This window comes from Neopelma chrysocephalum, unplaced genomic scaffold (genome assembly GCF_003984885.1).
Source record: "Neopelma chrysocephalum unplaced genomic scaffold, ASM398488v2 Primary Assembly neopelma1_45, whole genome shotgun sequence".
Lineage (NCBI taxonomy): Eukaryota > Metazoa > Chordata > Aves > Passeriformes > Pipridae > Neopelma > Neopelma chrysocephalum.
In genome coordinates this window covers 14,215,041-14,239,756 of record NW_020897704.1, presented here as the reverse complement: position 1 = coordinate 14,239,756, position 24,716 = coordinate 14,215,041, and the positions used below count along the sequence as shown (strand labels likewise).

Below are 24,716 nucleotides of genomic sequence, written 5' to 3'. Positions count from 1 at the left end.
GCACTACAGACTTATAAAGGATCAGCCACTCTTTATTTTCTGGGAAAAAAAAAGACAATTTTTGATTTCTTTATTATAAGTTTCTGTATCACTTGCAAGCAAATTTTGAGTATTATGTCAGTTAATAATTAATCCTTGCTGTTTTAATCTCTGGCACGTTTTTGTTGGAACTAATATATGTCACTTTTCAGAACAGATGTTTCCTCTATTCCCTTGCTCTCATGCTTGCACAGATCTTGTTCTTTCCGACTGAGTTACAAGATCCTTATCTAGACCTGTTTCTTTTTTATAACATTATTCCTAAAACCCTCCATCAAAGAACTCCTTAGATTCATTTATGTTGTCATTTTAACTTCATAAATCTCTGTGCATCCTTTTGTGCCTTCTCAATAAGCTTTATCAACCTGCTGCTGCTAAGCTCTTCTGTTCCTGAGTTTCATCACCCTTTGCAGTCCATTATTCCCACTGTTTTCTTTCAGTCATTTTTGCAGGTTTTTCCACTACATTTACTAGGGAGGATAAAAAGATAATGTAGTTACTATTTTATTACCTATGCAGGTGACTTTTGCAGGTATGTCCCTTTCTTAGCGACAAAGTCGCCTCTGTCTCATCCTTTATCTGCTTGGAGTGTCTCCATTTACACAGGAAGGGATTCCAGTATAGATCACGGAATTTCAGTACCTGATGAGAAAATCTACTGACTATCTCAGTACAAAGAGCAACAAGAAAAAATGGTTGTGATCATCAGTATCAGTAGAAGAAAGTCCAAGAATTTTCTCAAATATGTTGACTTTGGAAGCATAAAAAGTCTCAAGATTTGGGTCCAAGAAAAGATTGTTAGAAACTTTTATGTGCAGAAGTGATTGAAGCCAAACTGGAAAGAAACCAAAAGGCAACTGAAAGGCAAAAACTGAAAGAACTGTTTGTAAACAGTGCATTCTGCATTCCCACTTTAGGAGGGAGGAGTGAAAAAGAGAATGTAATCTGAAAGGCAGGAAAGGTCAAGGATATTTTTGTGAAGATGGAGTTAGAGGCACTTGGATATGCTCATATTTGAGAATCAGCCAGAAGAGAACAGAAGGCTGCACAAGGGCAGAAGGATGAAGGTTAGCAGGTTGGAAACATTTGGAGTCAACAGAGTAGAGAGAGCAGTTGGATGAAAAATCTGTTTGGTGATGGAAACGATAATGAAGAAGATGTTTGAAAGAGAGAAGACTGGGGAGATTGGATTGGATCGTGTAATATTTTTAAGCGAAACCAGCAAGATCTCCCACAAGAAAGCTTGTATGGTGAATTAAATGAAGATCAAACAGTTTTTTGTTGAGGGATGCAGTGTTTAAGAATATGGCACGGCCAAAATATGGGTGAAGTGTAAGAAATCCGTGTGTCTTTTCAGTATTATCAAGTAGTGATAAAATGCCTTCTCAGATCAGAATAAAATATCTTAGAAGGTATGGGATGACTGACAGAAATGTAGATTTTGTGGTAGGCTAGAGGCAACAGTATGATGTCCATGATTTGTTGTTTTGTTCTAATGAAAAAAGTTAAGGAAAAAACACCTGTGGGGTTTTTTTCTGTCTTATTTTTCTATCCTTATTGGAATAATTGTTGCCCCCTCCAAGGCAGTCAATTATGTTCTTAAAATCTTTTAAAACATTTTACCTACACTTAAAGTCTATCCTTTCAAAATGATGTTAAGAGAAAAAGCCTGCATTTTTCATTTCAAATATTGAAAGAAGGTGTTTTTACTCTTCTGATTTCTGTTTGTCTTTCTTGCCCTCCCCTCAACCCAGTCAATTCAGCACACATTGTGCTCTATCCTTGAAAGCAGTTAGAATAAGAGAAAAGAAGAAAACAAAAGCAAGGCAAGGACAAACTCTAGGCACACTATCACAGCTTAGTTTATTCATAAAAATACAAAGAATCTTGTTTTTAAGCAGCTCTGTTGATCTAGTTAAGAAACAGATTTCTTGCTCTTGAATTTTCCTCAAGCCACCAGTGTGAGATATGGAACTATTTCAGAGCCATATTGTAAGCATAACAAAAAAGGATGTTTTAGAGTCTTCCTTTTTTTTTCCCCGAAAGCGGCATAACTGGGGACACATATGCTGTCTCAGGCACATTTATCTCACTTTTAAAATAAAGATCTTTAATGACAAGGGAACTCTTAGATTAGTGTGAACAACTAAGCTGGTATTTAATGTAATGGCCACATCAATTTAATTTCTTTGTTTCTTTGCTCTTGTCAGCAGAGTTGTGGGTTTAAATAGTAATTTGGACTGTTTCTCTGACTTTCCCAGTAAAAATAAATCTGATGTCATTGCATGCTCTTTGGCAGGCCATGTGTCATTATTATAAACCACACAGAGATTTTTGTTCTCATCCAGATTTTCTTTTCAGGGCCTTTGCTTATGACAGAGTTACAAAACGGTGCCATTGGTTATCCTTCAACAGCTTGACAAATGGTGTGAGAAAGAAGCAAGACCATGCGTTTGATCTGTATGAAAAGAAGGGTAACTGATTTATTTACTGATTTTGTTTTTCCAGCAATGAAGGGAGAAAAGAACCCCTGAGGTCAGTTAGTGATTTTTGACTGGAGGAACATCCTGGGCAGGGACAGTTCTATGAATTTTGAAAGTTGCATTTTACAGTTTTATTTACACATATCCTGAGTTTGTTGTCATGCTAATTCCTCTACAAACTTGGTCAGTTTTCCAATGTACATATTTGCCTGCCATCATACATACTAGCCTAAATTGGTACTTCATCTTACTACTTAAAAGCTCAGCTGTATGTTAACATTTTTGACTTAATATTGTTTTTATTCACCTCACTAATGAGTGGGAGACTTCAGTCATCAGACTTAAAGAGTTTTGTTCAATCACACATGTTGGAAACATTTTCAGGAGAGTTTTTAAGTCAGTTAGTGATCAGTATTTTGGAAAAAAAAAGGGGACATGAATGTATGCCAACAACTAAACAGCATTTTGAATAATTAGGAATTTAAAGGCTATTAAATTATATTATTTTTATAATATTATTTATTATAATATTTATTATAATATAATTTATTAGAAAAGAGATTATGAACTTTAGTTTATATTGCATTAACCAAAACCCTAATTGTCTTATTTATTTCAATAGACTATGTCAGGAATTGTATCATCGGGAAAGGAGCAGACTATAAAGGAACAATATCTGTTACCAAAAGTGGTATCCAGTGTCAGGCCTGGAATTCAATGATCCCCCATGAGCACAGGTAAGAGTTCAGGAGCAGAGACAATGGGAATAGTGTCGAGACAGCTTCCATAAAGCATAAGAATTTATGGGAAAACTAACCTTAGACAACAAAATCTCTTCGATATTTTCTTGCCTTTCTCCAAGAGATGCAATTCTCTAGATCCCAGAAAATCCTTACTTTCATGGGCTTTCTCCAAAGAGGCCTCTTTTAATACCAGCCTGTGTGTCTGTATCCCTTCCTTTCCTGTGTCAGTGTTTTTAGCGGTTTATATCCTTTTGATCTCTTAGTTACTGACAGGAACAAAACATCTGCATAACTTCAGCCTGGGATCTGGAAGTTTATCACAATTTTCTAATTGTCTCCTAGGGAATGGGCAATTTTAAAAACCCCATTATTAGGAGGTGGGGGATAGCCCACCTATTTGTTTAGTATATAATTATTTTTACTATAGTTTGCATAGTTGTTGTTAATTCTCTTCTATTTGTTGAATACGTTAAACTCTATAGAGCACTTAGGCCAGGCAACAAACACATAGAAAGGACTGAAGAGACTATTGAAATCCTTTCCTTCACATCATACTGGCAATAACTAAAGACTGATGCAGCAGGTACAGGACTTAACTTTTCAGGTTAAGACCTGATACAATGAAAAACTGAGGCCAAATCTACATCTTGAGAGTAAAGCTCGTTAGACTTCATTGTCTAAGGAAAAGAGAAGAAAGCCAAAACGTGAAGCCAGTAAGAATAGTGGTAGAAGCAGAGTCATCCACAACAAACATTGCTGGAGACTAGTTAAAGGACTATGAAGTACTGGTCTACTCTTTGACCATTTCTCTTTGAATCTTTTTATATTGACTTTAGCCATTTAGATAATAAAACTTTAAGAGACAAAACTAAAATGTCCTCTCACCCATAAGCGTCCTGTCTATGTTGCTGCCTTTTGCTCCAGACTCCCAGCATCAGCACTTTTTTTAGGAGCCAAACTGGAGATTGCTAATGAGGAACTGGACTGAGGAACTGCTCAGTCCTGCCCTGACCAAATCAATCCAGTGTACAAGATGATATCTTGGAACAACATGAAAAGGCGAAGGATACTTGGTTCTCTCCTCTTATGATGTGTTACAAAGCTGAGCCTCAGGCTTGGACTTACTGGACTTGGCTGCTTACAGTATCGATGGTAGTGAGTCTGATTTTCAGAGTGGGGCCAGACCTGTTCTTGGCTGGGAGCATATCATAAATATCACCAGGTCCCACAGCAGTGACCTCTTGAGACTTAACACCTTGAAGTATACAATCTTCATCTTTCAGAAGGGAAAGAATTCTAAATAATTACAAACTAAGCAAGAATGAGCATTTATTCTGTGTAATATACATATGACTTTATATAATTAGAGAAAGGAAAGTGTCTTTATAGTGCATATTATCACTGAATTGCATTTTAATACACAACATACACAGTTTTATCACATTTGGACACCCACTCTTCTACGATGAATTTTATGAGAATGACTTTTCTCCTGCCTTGTGCAATAAGTTTAATTTTTTAAAGGTCACCGGATAAATGAGGTGGCTGCATGCTAATTTTGTTTTTCAACATCAGAAAATATGATTTCATCATCAGAGACATGAGGGAGATGGGAAGAAGCAGACAGTAGTGGTGTGTTTGGAACTTATTAGTACAAAAGGCTTAGATTTTTAGGTCAATTTTTCTCAACATCTGATTATCTCAATGTGCCATTGTAAAATAAATCCCCATTTCATATTTAAAGGAAAATGTACTTAAATGATTTTAAATTATATTTCTAGACAGAATAGAAATAACTACAGACTAAAGTTGTGCTTGAATCCAATGAGTCATATTTTTATTGATTTGTATTCCAGTAGAACACAGAGACTCCCAGCAAAACCCAGGGTTCTATTATTTTCATCTCCATCCCGGTACAGATTGCAGGACTCTTAGAGAGTATTAAATGGATAAAGCCAATGTAAAAAGGGCTCAAAAAAATGGTCAAAAAGTAGACCAGTGCTTCACAGGCTTTTGGCTAATTTCCATGACTTTTGGGTGGTTGAATCTGTTTTTACCATTACTCTTACTGGCTTCAGTTTTTTGGCTTTTTTTCTTTTTTTCCTTACCTAATGTAGTTGAACTAAATCATCAAACAATCTTAGGAGTGGCCCTTTCTTCCATTTCTGGATGGACCTTCACTGCAACTCATCTTTTCCTCTCTCAAGAACATTGTTTCAGTACCTGTTGAAGCCATTTGTTTATCTGACTCATCTTGCGTTTCTAAGGTTATTCATTCAGCCTTTTTTTTTAATGTTTTTATAGCATATCTGATACAATTTGAGATGCCTTTTCCCTATATTTTCTTATGTCCATAATTTCTGAGCAGAAGAGTTAAATAAAATGATCCTATATGCACTGACATACTACTTTAATATATTTGCCGGTTGGAATATCCTATCAGAAATGTTTCCCCAGGGCTGTCTTTAACTAAAAAACATTTAAGATATTTATATTACAAGACCACAGAGAAAAAAAAAAAGCAATCATTTTATAGGCAGCAGCAATGACATAAAAGTACTCTCTTAAAGCACCAAAAATAAAAAAAAAGATAAAAAACCCACTTTTATGTAATACTTCCACATTATATTGGCTAGAACCACAATGTAATTAACAGAGGTATTTTTCACCTCAGTTAGTTCAAATATTTCATTAATGGGAATAAAACATGATTAAAATGTCACATGGCCAATTTTTTTTAAATTTAATAACTTAAATATACTGACAGAAAAAAAAATGAAGCAAATCTTAGAAAGTTCAAAAATTAAATCAATTAATTAATTCAGTTACAGGTTTTGTGTGATCCCCTATGCGGTTTGCCCAGTGTTTTAATTAACAAAAAAACCCTCATGGAACAGATCACACAGATCACTCTGAATTTAAGGTGTTTTCTAGCTACAGAGATTTAGCTGCAGTTTAAACATCACTGCAGCGAAACTGGCAGTGAAATGTCACTGGATTTGTCTGCAATGTGCAGCCTGAGCGTGGTCGTGACCTGTTACAGTGGCATTGAACAGACCAGTCTGGGGTTTGGTTCCTTGCTATGGAGTTAACAGTTCCTTAGTTGGAGGAGAAAATTAACTAACAAACTTTTATGTGTAAATATATATATGTGTATGCCTATGTTTATATGTCAGTGTGCATGTGAGGGTTTCTCTAGAGGTAAACAAATACATTTACAGATAGTTGGGAAGACAAACCTTGCACCTGGACAGTTTAAGTCAGCTGGGCTACTGTTAAATGCTCTAATTTATGCAATAGAAATGATGAATAGGTCTGTAAGTAGCAGACCCTAAGGTGACAACAGTCAGGCTTGTGGCAGAATATGAAGCAAGACAGCTTAAGTGACATCTGGGGAAATTTCTGATGCTGAAATGCAAAGCAGTCCATGGTTTCATGCAGTGAAAGCCTCTTGGCGAGGTGTATCACACCACTCAGTCACGCTCACATGCTCCTGATGATCAGTTCTAGCTGCTGCCTGAGCAGGGATGCAAAGAGGTTTCTCTGCTTGTGGACTTTTTAGTCTAAGCCCAAATGGACCCGTTGTTTGTGCCAACAAGCACAGGAAAGACAGGTCTGACTGGCTATAGACCCGATGAATTTTTCCCCTATGCACCCACAGTTCATGAGGGAGAACACAGGGTGGCTGGCAGGGAGTGTGTGGCTGCTTCTGGTTCTGTGGTAGATAGTTGGCTCTGGACAGCTGAGGGATGGGAGTAAAACTCACTACAGCATGCTACAGGCTAGACAAATTGTCCCAGATTTAGGCCATTTAGGTGGAGTAATCCCTACTGAAGATGTGTATTTTTGCATGGACAGATGTTTGGGGGGTTACATTTCTTTAGGTGGGATGGAGGGAGAAGGAAGCAGAAATGTGATTTTTTTTCTAACTATTTGTAAAAATAGTATGATTAACCCCAAAGTTTGCATGCTCTTATACTGTAATGATTGTCATTTTAAAACTAGCTTTTTGCCTTCGAGCTATCGGGGAAAAGACCTGAGGGAAAACTACTGCCGGAACCCCCGAGGGGAAGAGGGAGGCCCGTGGTGTTTCACCACCAGTCCAGAGATGCGTCACGAGGTCTGTGACATCCCCCTCTGCTCAGAAGGTAACCTGGCATGACTTCTGCAGAAAGCTGCTTTTGCTCTGCTGACAGCAGCTGAACAGAACTTCCAGTAGTCACTTGCTTGTGGCCTTTGGATAAAGAATAGGTGATTTCTCAGCAAGAATAATTCACATAGAAAGAAAAGGAGGTATTAGAGGAAGAGAAGTTCTTGTATGATCCAATACGCTGGAATATTTGAACAAAGTTTCAGGCTCAGCAGCTTTTTTCAGGTCATGGAGGAGCTTGAACAGTGTAATTGTGCTGAACACACAAATGTGATTTGCTTGTCTAGTCCATAGTGAATCCATTACAGTCTCAGTATTACTATGTGATAAAATCATCTAGTTCCATTCCATGGTAAAATCAGCTTTTCCTCTTCTTTTTGATGAAAATTTAGATACCGAATTACAAGATGAAAGCTCAGGATAAGCATGCCCTTTGTTTTTCAAATAAATACTGTAAATAAGTATAACTATAAATCCAATCCCATTTGACTTTCAAGTCACAGAATTCGAAAGACACTTCATGTGCACCATAGCATTTGTTGACTTTTAAGTTCTGTTAACCTCCAAACTAAGCTCTTATATCTTGCTAATCAGCCAATTCAGTTCCAATCAATCAACTCATTTAAATCCTCAAGATAGGATGCCTTTAATTTTCCTGCTAATGTGTCACATGCAATAGCTGTGGTGTTGTGGGGGAATTAAAAGGAGAGGGAGGGAGAGAGGGAGAGAAGGGGGAAGCAAATAATTTACAAGGAGCTTGAAAACCTATTAAAGCCTAACATTTAAAGATAAATTTAAATGAGCTTCAAATGAGATAATACCTGGAGCTCACTGCAGAATGAAGACTTTGGTAGCAGATGTTTTGACTGAAGAGTGAGATCTGTAAATGCATAAAATAGTATTTTCAAAGTGATCCTTCTTTAAAATTACTCTGATTAGGGAATACTTGAGAAGTTTGTCTACAGTTAGTTATGATGAATTTATTTTATATTTTCTGACTTCTAAATCTAAATTTTGTTCAACAGTGGTTTCAAATCCCTTTAGTAGTTTTTGCCCATTCTCCCTCTACCCCCCTCCACTTTCCCAAACCAGGGCTGAAAATGTATCTTAGTGTAAGCTGCCAAAAAGAATTATCACCGAAAAGAAACAGTATCATATGTAGCTGAAAGTGCTGGGAATTTAAAAAATATACTGTACTGCACTGAAATTGGGATTCAGCCATTATTCTGCACTTAAACTCGTGCTGTAATTATAGCAGACTTAGAGTGACTTGAAATAATGGATGATACTTAATTGGAAAACACTACCTTTAAAAAATACTTCTTCCTTAGATATGTGTCTCTCTCTGCTACTAACCATAAGCGAGGTTAAAAATCTTTTAGGAACATGAATGCCTCTAGCAGCTGACCCCTACCTGCCTCAAAACTGTAAGTGTCCTATAAAGTGATATCAAATTTAAGATCCTGGATTAGATCTAAGAAAGAGATGTTATTCTGTTCCAAAGGGCATTACCCACACTAACTCACAAAAAGGTACCATTTTTTTATAACTCTTTAGTTTGTTTTCAATATATAAGAGCGGGGATGTGATTTATTTCTTTTTAACTTTCTTCTTTTTTTTGTGGTGCAAGTCATCAGTGCAATAAATGACTAGTGTCTACTTTTCTTTTTCCCTAGTTGAATGCATGACCTGCAATGGAGAGAATTATAGAGGGCCAATGGATCACACCGAGACGGGCAAGGAGTGTCAGCGCTGGGATCTTCAGAGACCACACAAGCACAAATTTCGACCAGAGAGGTAACCTCTCCTCCCCCCCAAGCAAGACCATGTGGTCATAATTTGAAAATTGCACACATTCTGGAAACAGCTGAGTAAAACTAGCGTGAGCTCAACTGAAATTTATGGATGTCATCAGTTTTAGATATTTGGGCTTCTGGTCCATAGTGTAGGCTGGCTACTGTCACAATGGAAATGCGGGATAGGAACTAGAGGTTGTTTTGTGCAGTTGTGACTACATCCCATGCCGGTTTAGTGTAGTGGTGTGCATGTGCTGCATTAATTGATCAAAATTAACTTCATTGATACTAAAAAATTAACCCCTGAATGTTTCTGTATATATTGATTTGCAGCTTCAGTGAGCTTAAAATACCTTAAAGTCTCCACAAAGTAAATAATGATTAAAAGTCATAATTTTTTGTTAGACTTCTTGACACAATTGTGAATATAAACTTGCAATATCATCAAGTAACATTATTCTCCTTTTTGAGATATTGAATAGCCTTAAAGCTGTGGATGATCTTCTGTTATAATCACATTTAAGTACCCAATTTGTTTGACCAAAATATTTGCTCACTGGATATGTTTTTTCAGCCTGGGAAAGGACTTCATTGCTCTGTTTAGTACTTTATGACTGTGGATTTCTATCTTAGATTTGTTTCTTTTTTTTTTTAATTTAGGCATGAATGCATAATGCCAAAAGTTGAGTCAGAAATACAAAGACAAATTTCATCCCTATTAGGGTTTGTCCTAGAGGGCAAAATTCACCTGACCACAACTGGTCATCTATAATACACCCTTCTGGAAGGATTGTGGGGCATGGGCATGGGTGGGGGTTAGGCCACATAGGAAGGCCTCTGTGATCATCTAAACTGGACTACAGTTTCATTTTAGTTTTATTCTGGATTTTGGATTAACTCCATTTATAAATTGGACTAAATAAACTGCCAGAGGAAGACTGCAAGAATCAAAAAACCCAGAATGATTAAGATCTTTCACTGAAAGGATCTTTATATATGTCAAAGTGTTTCACTAAATAAAGCATTATTTTTATACTCAATAATGTGAATACTACTAGATTTTAGAAAGCCTGATCATTCAGCAAAACATTAAGGATCTGAAGTTTTGGAGTTTATGTGATATAATCTCTTTTCTCCCTTGGCTCAGATGATCTGCTTCATGAATAATAGCAGGCATCCCACAGCTCCGCTACAATAAATATTTTGTATTAGCAGACTGGGACTGAAGATAATCTGAGTTTTGCCATGCACTTACTGTGCATTCTAGAACAAGTCACTGAAAGAGTTTTGTTCCTTGGGAGTGAAACATTTGTAGAACTTCTGAGTACAAATAATAACAATTTTACTGTCAGGAGGAAATTTCTTTTTTTCCATTAATTTCTAATTGTTTGCAAAATGATTTTTCAGACTAACAGCAGTCTTACCAACAATTGTGTTCCTCCTTGAACTATTTCCTTCAGAAAACATCTTCTTGAGAGTTTTCAGACTGTAATAAAAGTGGGGTTTTTTATCAAATAGCAACCCATCCAGATTGAATTGATTTGTATGAGCTTTCAGAAGAGTAATGGGGCCCAATGCATTTCTAATACACTGATATTAATTACCTTCATGGTAGTAACAATTATACTTTAATTTTACTAGATTTTAAAAATGTTGTGGGATTTGCTTTGTGGTTTGTTTTTTTTCTAATGGTCATGTAAGTTAAAAATAAGAGGAGAGGTTTGGAACAAATGATTCATTAAAACACAGTAGTCTCTAGAGACATTTATAATGTGTAATGTGAATAACTTGTAAACCAGGAAGGACAATCTAGGCAGATTTAAACCTATTTTCATTTATGGCTTCACCAGTTGTAACTATGAAGAAAAGGAAACAAAGCTAGTAGTCATTTAAATGCTCCAGTCTACCTGCTGTTGGACAATGCTTTCAACTCAGGGTGAATAAATCTCACTTTTGCTTTTTGTCACCTCAGTGAGTTGTTCCACATTCATTCCCCTCAGAGGTCAGTTACCGACCAGAATTGATAATCAGCCCTTGCTTACTCAGATTTGATTGAAGTTAGCAGAAGAAACCCCCCAAACAACTCCTGCATGGCCCATTTTTAGCTATTAGTGGATGCAGAATTGTATTCTAAAGCTCCAGTTCTTTTGTGTACTCCTCACAGGCATCATGGAAGGAAGACCATTGAGGGTAATGACTTAGGCATAGAGCAGTGTAGAGGGGAAAAATTTTTCTCCTTTTCTGCTTGTATTTTCTGCTCAAAGTCAAATATGCCATGAAAATACTTGTTATAAGGAGGAAAGTAGGGTTGAAGTGTAGCATAAGAGATGAACGACTGTAGGAATCCTTTTATTAATACCCTGGTTTATATCTCTTGTATGAAAATTTACTTTATAAAAAATCAAGTTTCCAAGATCTTTAAAAAAAAAAAAAAGAAAGGGAAAATAAATATTGGTGAAGAGCTTTAGTACTAAATTTCATTTAACTTCCAGGATAGCTAGAGATCAGCCTCTGTCTCTTTAAAAAGAATAAATGTTATCTCTTTGACTAATACTCTCCTTCCTCTCTAGAAAATGAGAAAAAGTCTTGATTTTGACACCAGATGTGTATCTTGATGCTTCATTTCAGTTTAATAAATGAAGTACAACTTCCCCTTTTTTTCAAGGGGAAAAAAATAAAATATGTAGAGTTCTGAAAGATCTCTGAAACCTCAGGCTCTTTAGGTTAGGTTTAAGCAAGGAGTCTGTGTCCAAGGTACTTGGGAAGGAGGAGTGTACAGATCAAAGGGACTAGCTCTCAGGGAATCCTCCACAGCCTCACTACGGAATTGTGTGGAACAACTTGAAGTCCTGTTGTTGTTTATTTAACCTTTGTGTCTTAAAGGTGTTAGTTTGCGTTTTTTTGTAGGAATTGTTGCTTGCTGGATATGAAGGAAGGCAGAAGCATGTCTGAATATTGTGGAAAGACACTTGTATTCTAGAAAGTGGATCCTTTACATCCCCATTTGTTTCCTGGACTCATCTTGGTTCTTAGGTAGTGACATGAACTCTCCATGCTACTTGACATGGAATGTGTTCTACCGACATCAAAGCTCATCACTGCATCTACTGGATGGCCAAAGTCATCTCGTTTTCTACTGTATTCTTAGCCCATTAACTGCTTCCTAATGAAATCCTTGGACACAATTTGTTCCTTTACAGTTCATCTTTCACCTAGCAGAAAACAGGGTACTGTTGCTAGATCTGAAACTACCACATTCTTGACTGCCATTGAATTCTTAGTTTGGTGAGGTTTCTCCTTGCTGTTTTTTCTGTGATTTTTTTTTTAATTCTGCTTAAATCCTGTCCCTGTCCCTTGTATAGTTGAAGGAACCCAACTTTCCTAAGGAATGGGAGATCAAGTTGCAAATGCATGAGTCAAAATTAGCATGAACATTTGGCATGAAAAGCATCCTAGCAAAGACGCACACTTGTAAATCATATTTTCCTCTGCTTCTGTGAAACACATCTGCTTGCAGTTGTAAATGGATTCAAGTTCCCAGGTAGTTAACTTTATTGTTCTCTTACATACTTTTCATGATTCCCTCAGGGCAAATCTACTTTTTGTTTCTTTTAGTAACACATTTCAATAAAATTGGAAAGCCAAGACAATTTTTATTCACTAGAGGAAAAAAAATAGGATTAATTTATCTCTTTCTCTTTAAGTTTACAGATGTTATCATTGCACATTTATGCAAAAAAACCCTACTTATGTTGAATATCTCTCTGACCGTTCAATGATGACAGTAGGAATGTGGAAACATTTAAATAGCACGATAGTATCAAATCTTAATGAGATAAAGTGAGACAGAAGTTAATTCCTTACTTCTTCTTTCTCCCAGTACTTGAAATGAGAGCATGACCAAGAATGAGCTCTGTTACAAAAATGGATCACTAGTAAAATTGCTACTCAAAATAGCTTCCAGTTTGAACCCAGGGCTGTTGCACTGAAGAACCTGCTTTGTTAATGAGTCCAGCATGGCAGACAGTGTTTATATAATCCACACTTAATTGGGCTGTTTAAAAAAAATGAGTGGCTTCAGTGTCTGGTCATCAGTTGACAGACACAAGAGCAAGTGTTTAGCAATTAGCGGAGTTACCACATCCGGTACCCTGTGCATTAGCACAGCAGGGAATCCCCTCAGTGGAGATCTGATTCTGCTGTATATTTGGAAACTGTTTATAAGTTATTAGCTTTCTAACAGTATTAAAAGAGTTGCATCCATCTTACACAATCAGACCCCAGGTAAATAGGAATTGGTTCTTGTTTGCCTCTGCTGAAGTCTGTCCTTTAAGTACCTTGTAGAAGCCTCCGCAGTGTTGGCAGGAAGACTTCCTTGACACGTTTCTCATTGTGGTTTACAGATATCCTGACAAGGGCTTTGATGATAATTACTGCCGCAATCCCGATGGCAAGCTGAGACCATGGTGCTACACTCTTGACCCTAACACCCCCTGGGAGTTCTGTGCAATTAAAATGTGTGGTGAGTTCAAGCAAAATTTATTACTTCCTTTTCCTTTCCAAAATCTGGACACAAATATTTCAAGGAGTATAGGACCACCGCTAGTTCGTTCATTGCCCTTCACTGGCTTTTAAAACATAGCTTTCAAAGAGGGTCTCCTATAAACATTTTCTTTTTAATCTGGACAGGAAAGAAGAGTTGTGTATTACTTACCACTGGAATATGTGAAAATCTTACATACTGGAAGTTGCAATAAAATGCAGGAAAATCAAGAACCAAAAAAAGTGAGGCAACAAAATCATGGAGACCTCATGTACATTCTTACTTTGACCATGCTGGGCATTTGCATTATCATTTAAGAGTAGCTGCATATACACACCATCCCTACTCAGAGTTCTCTGCCAACAACTCTTCACTGCTTTGCAGTTCTAGGCCTTGGGTCCTGCACACTATCCACTCTTGTGCTGAACACAGAATTATTAATTTCCCCATGGGTTTTTCTCTGATATTCAGCACTCCATATCAAAGCACTCCTCAGGCAATTAATTTCTTTTCATCCATCAGCTAGAAGATGGTGGCATTTACTATCCTTACTTTACAGATAGAGAATGGAATCAAAATGACATTAAGGTATACAAATATCAGATGTCCTCTTTGAGATGCTTTTGTTCAACATTTTCAGAGCATCCTGCAGCATCCTCTATCTTCAAAGCCCAGATCATCTTAACTTTCATGATAGCTCTGACAGCTCTGTTCACTGATAATTAGAGGTTAAATAGATAATTAGAGATGTGGAGGAAAAATAAGAAAGTTAAAACTATTGAACCTCTCTTGAAAACTTTTCTAGACTTTCATGATATTGCTGTTGCTAACGCAGATGGTAGAATTCAGTTTTGTTGAGACATGCTTTAATCAGGAAACCAGGATTCACATCCCTGGAATTCCTTGCCTCATTCACAGCTTATGGATTCTACAGGTGATAGTATCCCATCTTATCTCACACAATTCTCATTGCCGTATTTAGGGGCCATTATTTTGCCCCAGTGAATGGACAACATTTGAAATAATGTGCAAGCATCATATTAATGGCAGTTTCTTAGTACCTAAACTGTTTTTGTTTTATTCTCTTTACTCAAAATTCTTTATTTATAACATCTTGGGAACAAAGACAATTTCTTTAAACGAGGCATAACTTTAACTGAACCCATACTGTGGAAACCTTTCAACTTCATGTGCCCCAACCCTGTGGCAGAGCCCCCCAGGAAAACAAGCAGAAAAGGGGAAACTATTTTTGGATTTTCCATGAAGTGGAGGCAAAAGGAAGCTTCTAAAACTTCTCAGTCAAACTCAGTGTCATATTAGCTCATGAGAAAGTCAGTTTTTCTGACTTTTATATTGTTGTCCTGCTTGAACTTCGACCAAAATGAAGTGTTAAAAAATTGTTCTCGAAACCAGACTGTCTCCTTTTCATCTAGCTCTGTGTCACTTCAGTAGGCTCATTGTAAAACTAATTTGTCTCTCTTAGGAGGAGGATAGAACAGGAGAATAGAATCAATTAAAAAGAACAATAAAGCTCACCTGATGGTGGCTTAATGTGAGAATTCAAAAAGTGGAAAAAAATCTCAAGCACAAAAGGAGTGATTTTTAAAAACTGTTTAATTTTCAAGGTCCTCTATATTTTGTAGCTCATGATATATATATAAAGATAACCCATTACTGGTGTATCTAAAATCAAGGTAAAATAGAGACAGCGTGAGTCTGGCAAAAAGTCTGTTTCCAAAATGTAATCTGTATTTTCCCTATGATGTTAGCATATACATAAATACTGAGGCAGGCAGGAGGGGAAGAGGTAATGGCTACAGCATGAAGCTGTGTATGTGAGCAGTTGTTATCTAAAGGAAGAAACATGGCATTCTTCATCTTCACTTAGGATTCTTAAAAAAAAATATGCCGTGTTTTCTGCTTCCACCACCAACAATTCAGAATTTTCTCTCCTTGGTTGTTCTTAGCTTAAGCCAGTCTAACGTCTTGGAGATTCAGTCACTTCTAATGAATTCATCAATTTTTGAAATCCAAGGGTTGAGTAAGAATACTCTTAATGTACTTCCAGATGCAGAGTAATTGAGCTTATTCTGCTCTATCATAAGTCATTGTAAATCCAGTATAAGGTAGTTACATTATCTATATTATTCCACTGTAAAAAAAGGTGAGGCTAATTTGCTACTTTGGGCAATGTCTGTAATAAGGTTTTCTAGAGACAGAGGGAACTTAACAGGACCACTGCTTGTTTTGGGTCAGGCACCCATGAAGTCACACCCATATTGAAATTCTTACCTGTGAACTACAGTACTAGTTCATGTCATTTATACTGAGACTTACTGATAATCTTTAATAATAGGGAAAGCTAAGTCTTTCCCCTTTGTGAACACAGGCTTCCTTAGTTATACAACTGAATCATCTTTCAATTTTTTAGTTAATCCATTAATTTAGGAACTGTTGCTTTGGATTTTTGGCTTGTGTTGGTCTGGGTTTTGCCTTGTTTTGTGTTTTTTTTTTTTAAATTAAACTGTGCTTCCTACACTTCTCCAGTTATTAGATAACGTATGAATCATGTGTAGCATACTAGATCTGTTCTTTTCCCCTGCTGGATATGTTTTTATTATGAAAGAAAAATATTCCTACGTTACAGCTGACTGTTTCACAAATGCAACTTTTATAAACCTTTATCCTTTGGCATTTCCTGAGCTGATGTGTCAGTGTTCTGAGGATTCACATCTGGCTTTGTTGGGCACGTAAAGTTACAGTCCATGCAACTTTCAGTATCTACAGTCTGGCCAAAGCTTTATAAAATAGTTGGGTGGGAGATCTCCTGCAAACTACTGGATTATCACCTCTGTCTACCAAATCACAGTTAGAGTCCTTAATAAAAGGTAAAGATCAAAATGAAATTTAAAAACAAAACCCATAGTGAAATTATTTTAATGTTGTGATGAAAGTCTTTGATCTTGTTTCTAGGCAAAAGTTGACTGAAGTAACTAGAAATTCTTTCTTTTATCTTCAATTAGAAAATACATTAAAATCAGTGGAAATTTCCCATATAAAACTGTATTTTCACTGCAGAAAATTGTAGATTTTTGTAAATTAATAAGGCAATCTATTTGAGGAAGTATACAAAAGTGGTGGTCTTGAAAGTGCTTAATCCAGCAGATATTTTCAATGGATGTTTCGGACAGGCATATGGTACTGCCCTCTACATAAGATGCAATGCTGCTCAGTGCTTTCTTTTATAACCCACAGAGGGAATTTATTGCTGATACTACTGTTGTATCAACAGCCAGAATACCAACACAAAATATCGAAGCCCTATTTTCAGTTTTCTGTCTTTTTTGAGGCACATAGAAAAACTCTTTTCCCACCTCCTAGCAGGGAGCCCAAAACACTTGGCTATTCTGAGTTTCAGTGGCTGCTCTGTGTTTCTGAAGCTGTGGCTGTTTGCAATCTCAGTGCACTAAAAAGAGAACATCATGAGTTATAGGTCTTTATAGCTTTGTGGTTTGGATTCTCACACAGGTTTTTAATTCCTATGCTGAGGACTGTTTATTTAATTTACAAGAAATTCTAATTAGGAAAAATACTTTGCAAAATCCAAGTTCTTGGACCGTATACAAAAATGTAGGTGTCCTCTCTTTGGGGGAGTGACCACAAGGCAGCATGCTGCTTGTGGCTTTTGCTACATGTCATGAGGGCTAGTGTGCTCTATAGCCAAAATGCTGACAACAGCTCATATACAAAATTTTCAGCAAAAAAGTCGGTGGAAGGAAGCATTTAGAAAATAAATATGGTTTTAAAACTGAAGAGAGAGAGGGCATTGTAATTTTACTTCCAAGCACAGAATACAGCATAAAACATTGTGGCTTACAGCCAGGGCTGTGAAAAAGAGATGACAGGAACAATTAGGAATTAGAGATGGCTCAAGCTGCAAAAACTGGATTTGGATTAAGACTTCAGGGACCCCAGGACTGGTTTGAAGTTGCTCACATATGTGTCTGTGGTTTTGGCTCGAGACAATTTTTAGTTAGAAGAGAGGATAAAAGGACAACTAACAGCAATGAAGAAGTGTAGGATGAAATGAAGAAATGGAAGCAGTGACAGCAAACATGAAAAAAGAAAATGACTGTTATTATGGCATGAATGAGGACATGAACTACAGGGAAGACAGGAGTAGGGAACTAATGCTACTTTAAAATAAAAAAAAATGGGTAACAGCTCTTCTATGGATCCATTATAAGGCTATAAGAGAGATGCTGAGGCCCAGAAATGAAACTACTTATGTCAGTCATTTAAGAGCTTCAGAGTTACATGGAATTATTAAGGACAGTGTACTGTTGAGGCCCACCTGATTTCCAACCAACCCAGATGCCTTTATTATGGATTTAGCCTTTGCTGTCAGTATTCATAGACAATAGGCAGGAGTGACTGAAACTCAAAAAACCTTGAAAGAATTCAATAAAGGTCTAAGTTTGATGGGAAAGAACAAGTAATGAAACAGCAAAATTGAGACTCTAGGTTGTAAAATGAACCATTGCAGTGTGCCTATAACTTTTGGGAAGGCAAAATACTCACCAGTATTAAATTATTCATTCTTTAGAAAGAGATTTCAACTGCCCATTTGAATGCGAAGTTCTGAATAAAGAGTTATTTGTTGAATGATAGTATGTAAACAAATAAAAGTTACACTCAATTTAAACTTAATATTTGTATAAGATAAAGATGTTTATAGAAAGGGGGCAGTGAAAAGAGACTGATATTTAGTAGATGATAAAGTGTTACCTTCCATCTCGCTTCACACAGAGACATAGAATAGGTCCAGCATCCACTGTTTATGCATCAGCTTAATCTACATTCCCTCAAAAAAGATCCATCTCAAATCCTTTTCATCATTTCTGTGATAGTTTTTAAAGTGAGATTTAAGAACTCTAAACCTGAGGGGATCCATTTTTACTATTTTTTTAAATGTATTTAAAATAAAAATTGTTTGGACTTAAAGTCTTGTTGTAGACATTGAAACTACCTGGAAAGGTCTCTCTCTGCTCAAGGACAAATGAACTGTACATGTGAAGGTTTTAGGTGCAGGTTTTAGGTGATAATGAGTTCTTCAGTACTGTGATTCTTGAGCTTGGCTTTAATTGATTTCTTCACTTTCTCCTTTGTTTTTACTGAAAAAAGCAAAACACTAGAAATCAGTCAGTCTTTCACATCTTTCTTGATTGTGAGTTAGTACACTGAAGAAAACATGGAAAGGAAGGAACCACCACTAACCTAATGCCCAGAACTGTAGATGTCATTGCTTGAGGTAGGGATGCCTACAGGCAATACAACTGAGCATGAGCGGCTTCATAACATCCCTCAGCTTACTCAATGACATTTGTAGAATTGCATGGATCAGGTTTAAAATCTACTTTTTAAAATTTTTTTTGCTAATCGGGGCACATTTTCTTTCTGCTGACTGACACTGTAGAAAAGACACTACATGAATATAAGCAAAAGCAGGTATTTTCCTCATGATGTGATTTAGGACCCTGCTTCTTTTCCAGCAATGTCTTTTTCCAAAAATACATAGATTATATTGCAATGAAAAAACATGAATTCTCCAGCAATATCTCTATCTTCTTTTAAGTCAGTAGGAGCTTCACATTGACCTAAAATTTGTGCAGGATTTTCTTCTGGGTCACTGGGATTAAAGACAGAAATAGTACTCTAACTGGTTACTTCAGCTGTCGAATGACTCAAGGCCCCTGCTGATCCCTCATGCTGGTGTTACTGTGAGAACCAGAGCTGAGAAGACTATCTGTGGCTTTACACATGAAACTGGATAATGTTTCATTTTTTTTACTTAAGCTTCTACAAATGCATGAGCTGGCCCTTATTAATAAAGCTATGTATTTTAAAGTATCAAAATAGGGAGGGTTTTCTGGAAAAAGGATACCTTTGCATAATTGCACTTTGGTTGAGGACTTCAGAGTAAACATGTGGAGGTGGAAATACTACTAATGGGAAATACCCTCATGTAGCTGGCTGAATTACATGGTTAATCTTAGTCACCCAGAATTAGAAAAAAAAAAATCAAACTACAAAGTTCAAAAGTAGCAAAATACTGCTGACAATTACCAAATTCTTCTGTTCATAATGAGCTTTTATACAGGAGTAGGAAGTGACATTTAATCAATAAATCATAAATAGTAGTCTTTCATAAGATGATACATTGTGTGTTCTTCCTTTAACAGTACTTTTAATCTTGATTCAGAACTATAAAATTTGAACTGAAGCAAAAAAATCCTGGGAACTTATATTATGAAGTATTAGTAAGTAATGCAGAATAAGGATTGCTTATTGATTTTAAATTAATCTAGCTTAATTCATAGTATCTTTCTCATTGGAACAAGCCCTTGGTTTGCAGATCTTGATTTATATTTTAGAGGAATTGCAGGGATAAGGATGGGAATTCAGCTTTATGGATTTTTATCTTGAGCCCGATTTTGCCTTGTAAAAGAACTGGTGATTGTGGTCTCAGGGCTCTTTCACCAGTGCTCTGCACATCTGATGTTCATGCTAAGAATTATTAAACTTTAGACGATTGGCCATGTGGATGATGAGTAATTAGCCTCAAGGACAAGACCAATAGCGAATGGAGATGACTATAAAAGTTGTAGGCTTGGACAATCTGGGCACTGCCTTATAGTCTGCAGAGCTGCTCTGTAATGCCTGGTGAGGCAGGCACTGCTCCTCAAGCTCTTGCATGTTCCTGTGCACATCCAGCCCAACTTTCATTAACAGGAACAGGGAGACTGTTCCCATCATGACTGTTTGAGGAAACCACCAGCTGAATGAAGGATTTCTCGAGCCTTTATTGGTAAGTTTTGAGTTTTCCGTGAGACTCAATAACCAGAAAGAGAATTGTTTCAGAATAACATTTCACAAATATTTTGGAGTCTCATTGTTCACGTTTTGAAATGAGACATTTGTAGGAAATGCAGGTGGTACAGCACGAAGAGTTTGGGGATGGGTTTGTGGACCTTTTGGAATGAAGGAACCGCTGTATTAATTAAAATGAGAATATTCTAGCAATCCTTTTCATTAATAGAATTCTTATTGAGAGCTGCCACAAAGTAGCAGCAGATAATCACATTGTAGATTTTGAAATAATTTCTCTCTTAGTCATTATAATGTAAGTCTTTCCTGAGATGGTTTGGCTGTGCAAGTATTCATGACAATGTGAGAGTTAAGTTTGTCTGGTGCCTTTACATAGGACATTTTGGCATGGAAAAACTGTAAAATCTGATCTACAGATAGAGGTCACTGTCCAGACATGCAGTGTAAGGTTTGACAATAAACTGCGCATCTGTCGACGTACAAACAGGAATGCTCTACGGAGTGACTATGGCCTTACTTAAATCAATTGGTGCATTACTTACTTCATTTCAGGTACGTGATTTTAAAAACCCAGATCCACACGATGATATATAAACACCTACCCAATTACTTTTTCACTGGTATGACTGAGTACACAGTAGATGTACCAGATAGTTCATTACAGTTGAAATAGTAACTTCTTGTGCATATATAAGGTATTTGCAACAGCTTTTATTAGGTTGATTTTTTTTGTGCCTTATTAGTAGTATTATTTAAGAAGACTTTTTACTAGAGTTATGTAGTTGTAGTTTATTAATTTAGTTACAAAAATAATATGAAAACGGGATTTATGCTGAAATTTCTTATATTAGAAAGCTCTTCCCCCCCCAAGTTATTCACTACATCTCTTACATTTGCATGTATTTTCTGAAAAGACTAAGATATATTTGAACGTGGCATAGCAATGCCCACTCCAATCAGTTTAGAAGCTATTTTACAGTATAATTCCAATATGTTTTATATATTATTTATGATGGAAAACTGAAATGTGCATCTATTTATTTCTATTAGTTGTATGAATTCATCTTTTTGTAGTTCAATTATTTTAAAAGTAATCTATAAAGACTAAAAAGATAGTTACTAGCTGCAAGTCTGTTTGATGAATCCACTAGAAAGAACACATTTGTCAGCCTGCAGAAACCTACTTGTGATACTTGCAGTGCCATATCCTTTTGACTTTGGAATGAGCTTGGAACTCACAATCACATTGAAACAGGACAACATTTGGAGAAAAAGTGCCTTGGGAAGGATGAACAGGAAATGAATTTGACCATGAAATACTGATTTGAAAACATCAACCAGATGAAGAGAAAAAGGGATGCGTGTATAAATGTGTAACTCAACTGCACAACCTGATGTTATCATTTGACAGGGAAGTGATCTTTAACATCAAAGATCAGTCAGCAAATCAGCCAAAACCATCTGTTATGACATTTGGTTTCCTTAAGATCCATATTCTCTCCAAGTTCATAGAACTGACTTAAGTTACCAGGAGTGAAGTATATTATGAGTAACATACAAATATTTTCTATTCACTGGACCATTTGAAGAAAACTAGTTAAAAAACTTTATTAACATACTTATTGTGAGCAACTAATACTTTTAAAGTAATTTATAAAATTAGTCTTCTGAACAATATAAATTACCAACAAATGGGCAGTTACTTACAGAAATATTGTATTGGGAACCTTTGGGGACATTGTAGAAGGGTTGCTCTTACTGCAGGGTATTTTGTTTTGTACTACTTCGTATATATCTGATGCAATATCTGTGCCATTAATTTGCAATTATGAAAATTGCATAAGAAATAAAAAGAGACTTTCAAGTTATGTGAATGAGTCATTTGAAAACCACTATTTTTCTGAATTTAGTTCAAGACAGCCCACACCAGGGTGAGTACAGAGTATATCAACATCTGTAAAAGATCTTGAGTCTGTTGAATTTGTTAGTCTTTAAAGCATTTGTCTCTCTGTAGAGCATACTGATCTTTGATTTTAAAAGCTGGATTTTTCCCCTCTTTTAACCATATGAGGCACAACCCCCCAAAAACTTCAAGGAGAAGTTAATACTTTACTTTATAATAGGATTTATCTTTTGCTTTAATTTTTTATCTGCAACTTTTTTCCTGTGATTTGATATTCTGTGAATTCATTAGAGAAAACCAATTGTATTTTATTGCTACAAATATGTATTAACATGTGTAACAGTGCACACGTGGGTGGTCACTCAGTTTTGTAAAGCTAAGAGAATGAGAAGGTACTTGCTGAACAGAAAAAAGTAATCAGGAATATCTTCTGACCTTTCATGACACAACACAGGCCAGGTGTCTCACAGAACAAAAGCTATTAAATGTTGCAGATTCTCCGCATGCAAGCGGATAAAGTAACATAAGGTCTAGCACTTACTTTGATTTTGTCTATGTTGTAAACGTGAAGAGGGGAAAATTGTTCTGTAATCACATCAGCAATTTCACCAAAGAACTCCAATCATCATGATTTGAACTGCAAAGTAGAGTTCAAACCTGACATCCTCAGCCAGCCTTAAGAGAGTGAAACAGCATTTACTCTCTGGTCTGCAGATGAAAGCATCACGAACAGCACAGAGGCAGCAGCTGAGACTTCAACATGCATCCAGGGCCAAGGTGAGGGTTACCGCGGCACAGTCAGCACCATATGGAGTGGAATCCAGTGCCAGAGATGGGACTCTCAGTTTCCTCACCAGCACAATATCACTCCTGAGAACTTCAAATGCAAGTGAGTAGAGATGTGTGGGTACTATTACTGCAGTGGGAAAAGAATTTAGTTTTAAAATGTTTAAAAAGTCATACCACTGAAGTAAGCCACAGGGTCCCTGTCCCTGCTCTGCATCCTGATGCATTCACTCGACTTGCTGACGCTGAAAACCATTTGAACATGGGAAAATCAGTTCTTCAGATCTCAAAATAGTAGTTCTAGATGAACTTGTGTGAAACCCTAGGGGTTTTTATGAACTTTTTCTTCAAGCATTATTTTAAGTGTCTGGATGTTTTCCAGACTGGGACCTGAATCCCAGCAGTGCTGGTACATTATCACCATTTTTCTTTCATGGAACTAGATACTTGTTCACACTTTGATTGCTGACTTTAACTCAATATGTCCTAAATATTACCTAAGTGTAAACTTCTTGGCAGTACTTAACATTTATAATATTTGACAACATTTCTTTTATTTTCCATATTTTAAGTCCTTTTTCTGTCTCATTACTAACTGTACTTGCATCAATAGGACTGCTTTTACCTGAGGGGTCACTGGTCATCAAACATTTCTGTGCAGTTCAAAAACTCCCAGGATGTGAATAATCTACTAATTTTAAACAGTTACCTTTGTAATGTTCTTTCAGTCCTTTTTTAACTGAGCATAGAGGAAACCTTGCTGACCAGCATGGAGCCACAGCTCAGTTTGTACTAAACGTCTTTATTGATGGGTAGATATCAGTAAGAATTACAGTATTAGGCCCATTCTTTCCATAGTCTGTTGTCAGTAAGTGTTGCAGATGGAAAAATACAGTGAAATATGGAGATGCACAGAACATGGCAAAAACTGTCAGGAGATGGGAAAATAAAACTTACATTTAAGAGGTTTGACTATTTCATGCAAGCTATGAAAGACATTTCAAGATGTTCCCTTGTGACTAACTTTTATTTTAAAGGTAACAGCTGTATGGAATTTCAACATACATTTTTTTTATTTTTCAAGATTCAGTTTCTCAAATGAGTCACTGATAGTCTACAGGACTCTTCTTTCTCTAAACTCAGTAGAACCATTCAAAATACAGGGAATTTTAAGCACTTTGGTAATGTTTGTATTTAAAAGCACTTGTAATGGATTGCAGGTGTATCCAATGTCAGTTGCATGCAAATTTTGATGGAGAATCCTGAATGAAAATAAGCTATATTGAAAATATTGTTAATCTTCAAGTGAAATCTTATATCCAGTCAAAACATATGTCTACTGAAAATAAATTCCCATGAACATATTCTTATTACAATTACTATAT

General features: G+C 36.4%; 1 protein-coding gene across 2 annotated transcripts in view; it reads left to right on the top strand.

Moving 5' to 3' along the window:
• Nucleotides 1–24,716, top strand: part of HGF (hepatocyte growth factor) — a 58,518-nt gene that overhangs the window by 14,780 nt on the left and 19,022 nt on the right. For both annotated transcript variants that reach the window (XM_027679462.1, XM_027679463.1), the window contains exons 3-8: nt 2,401–2,513; nt 3,145–3,259; nt 7,271–7,413; nt 9,092–9,212; nt 13,615–13,733; nt 23,260–23,434. In XM_027679462.1, the coding sequence (XP_027535263.1) occupies nt 2,401–2,513; nt 3,145–3,259; nt 7,271–7,413; nt 9,092–9,212; nt 13,615–13,733; nt 23,260–23,434 (786 nt within the window). The remainder of the gene's footprint in view (nt 1–2,400; nt 2,514–3,144; nt 3,260–7,270; nt 7,414–9,091; nt 9,213–13,614; nt 13,734–23,259; nt 23,435–24,716) is intronic.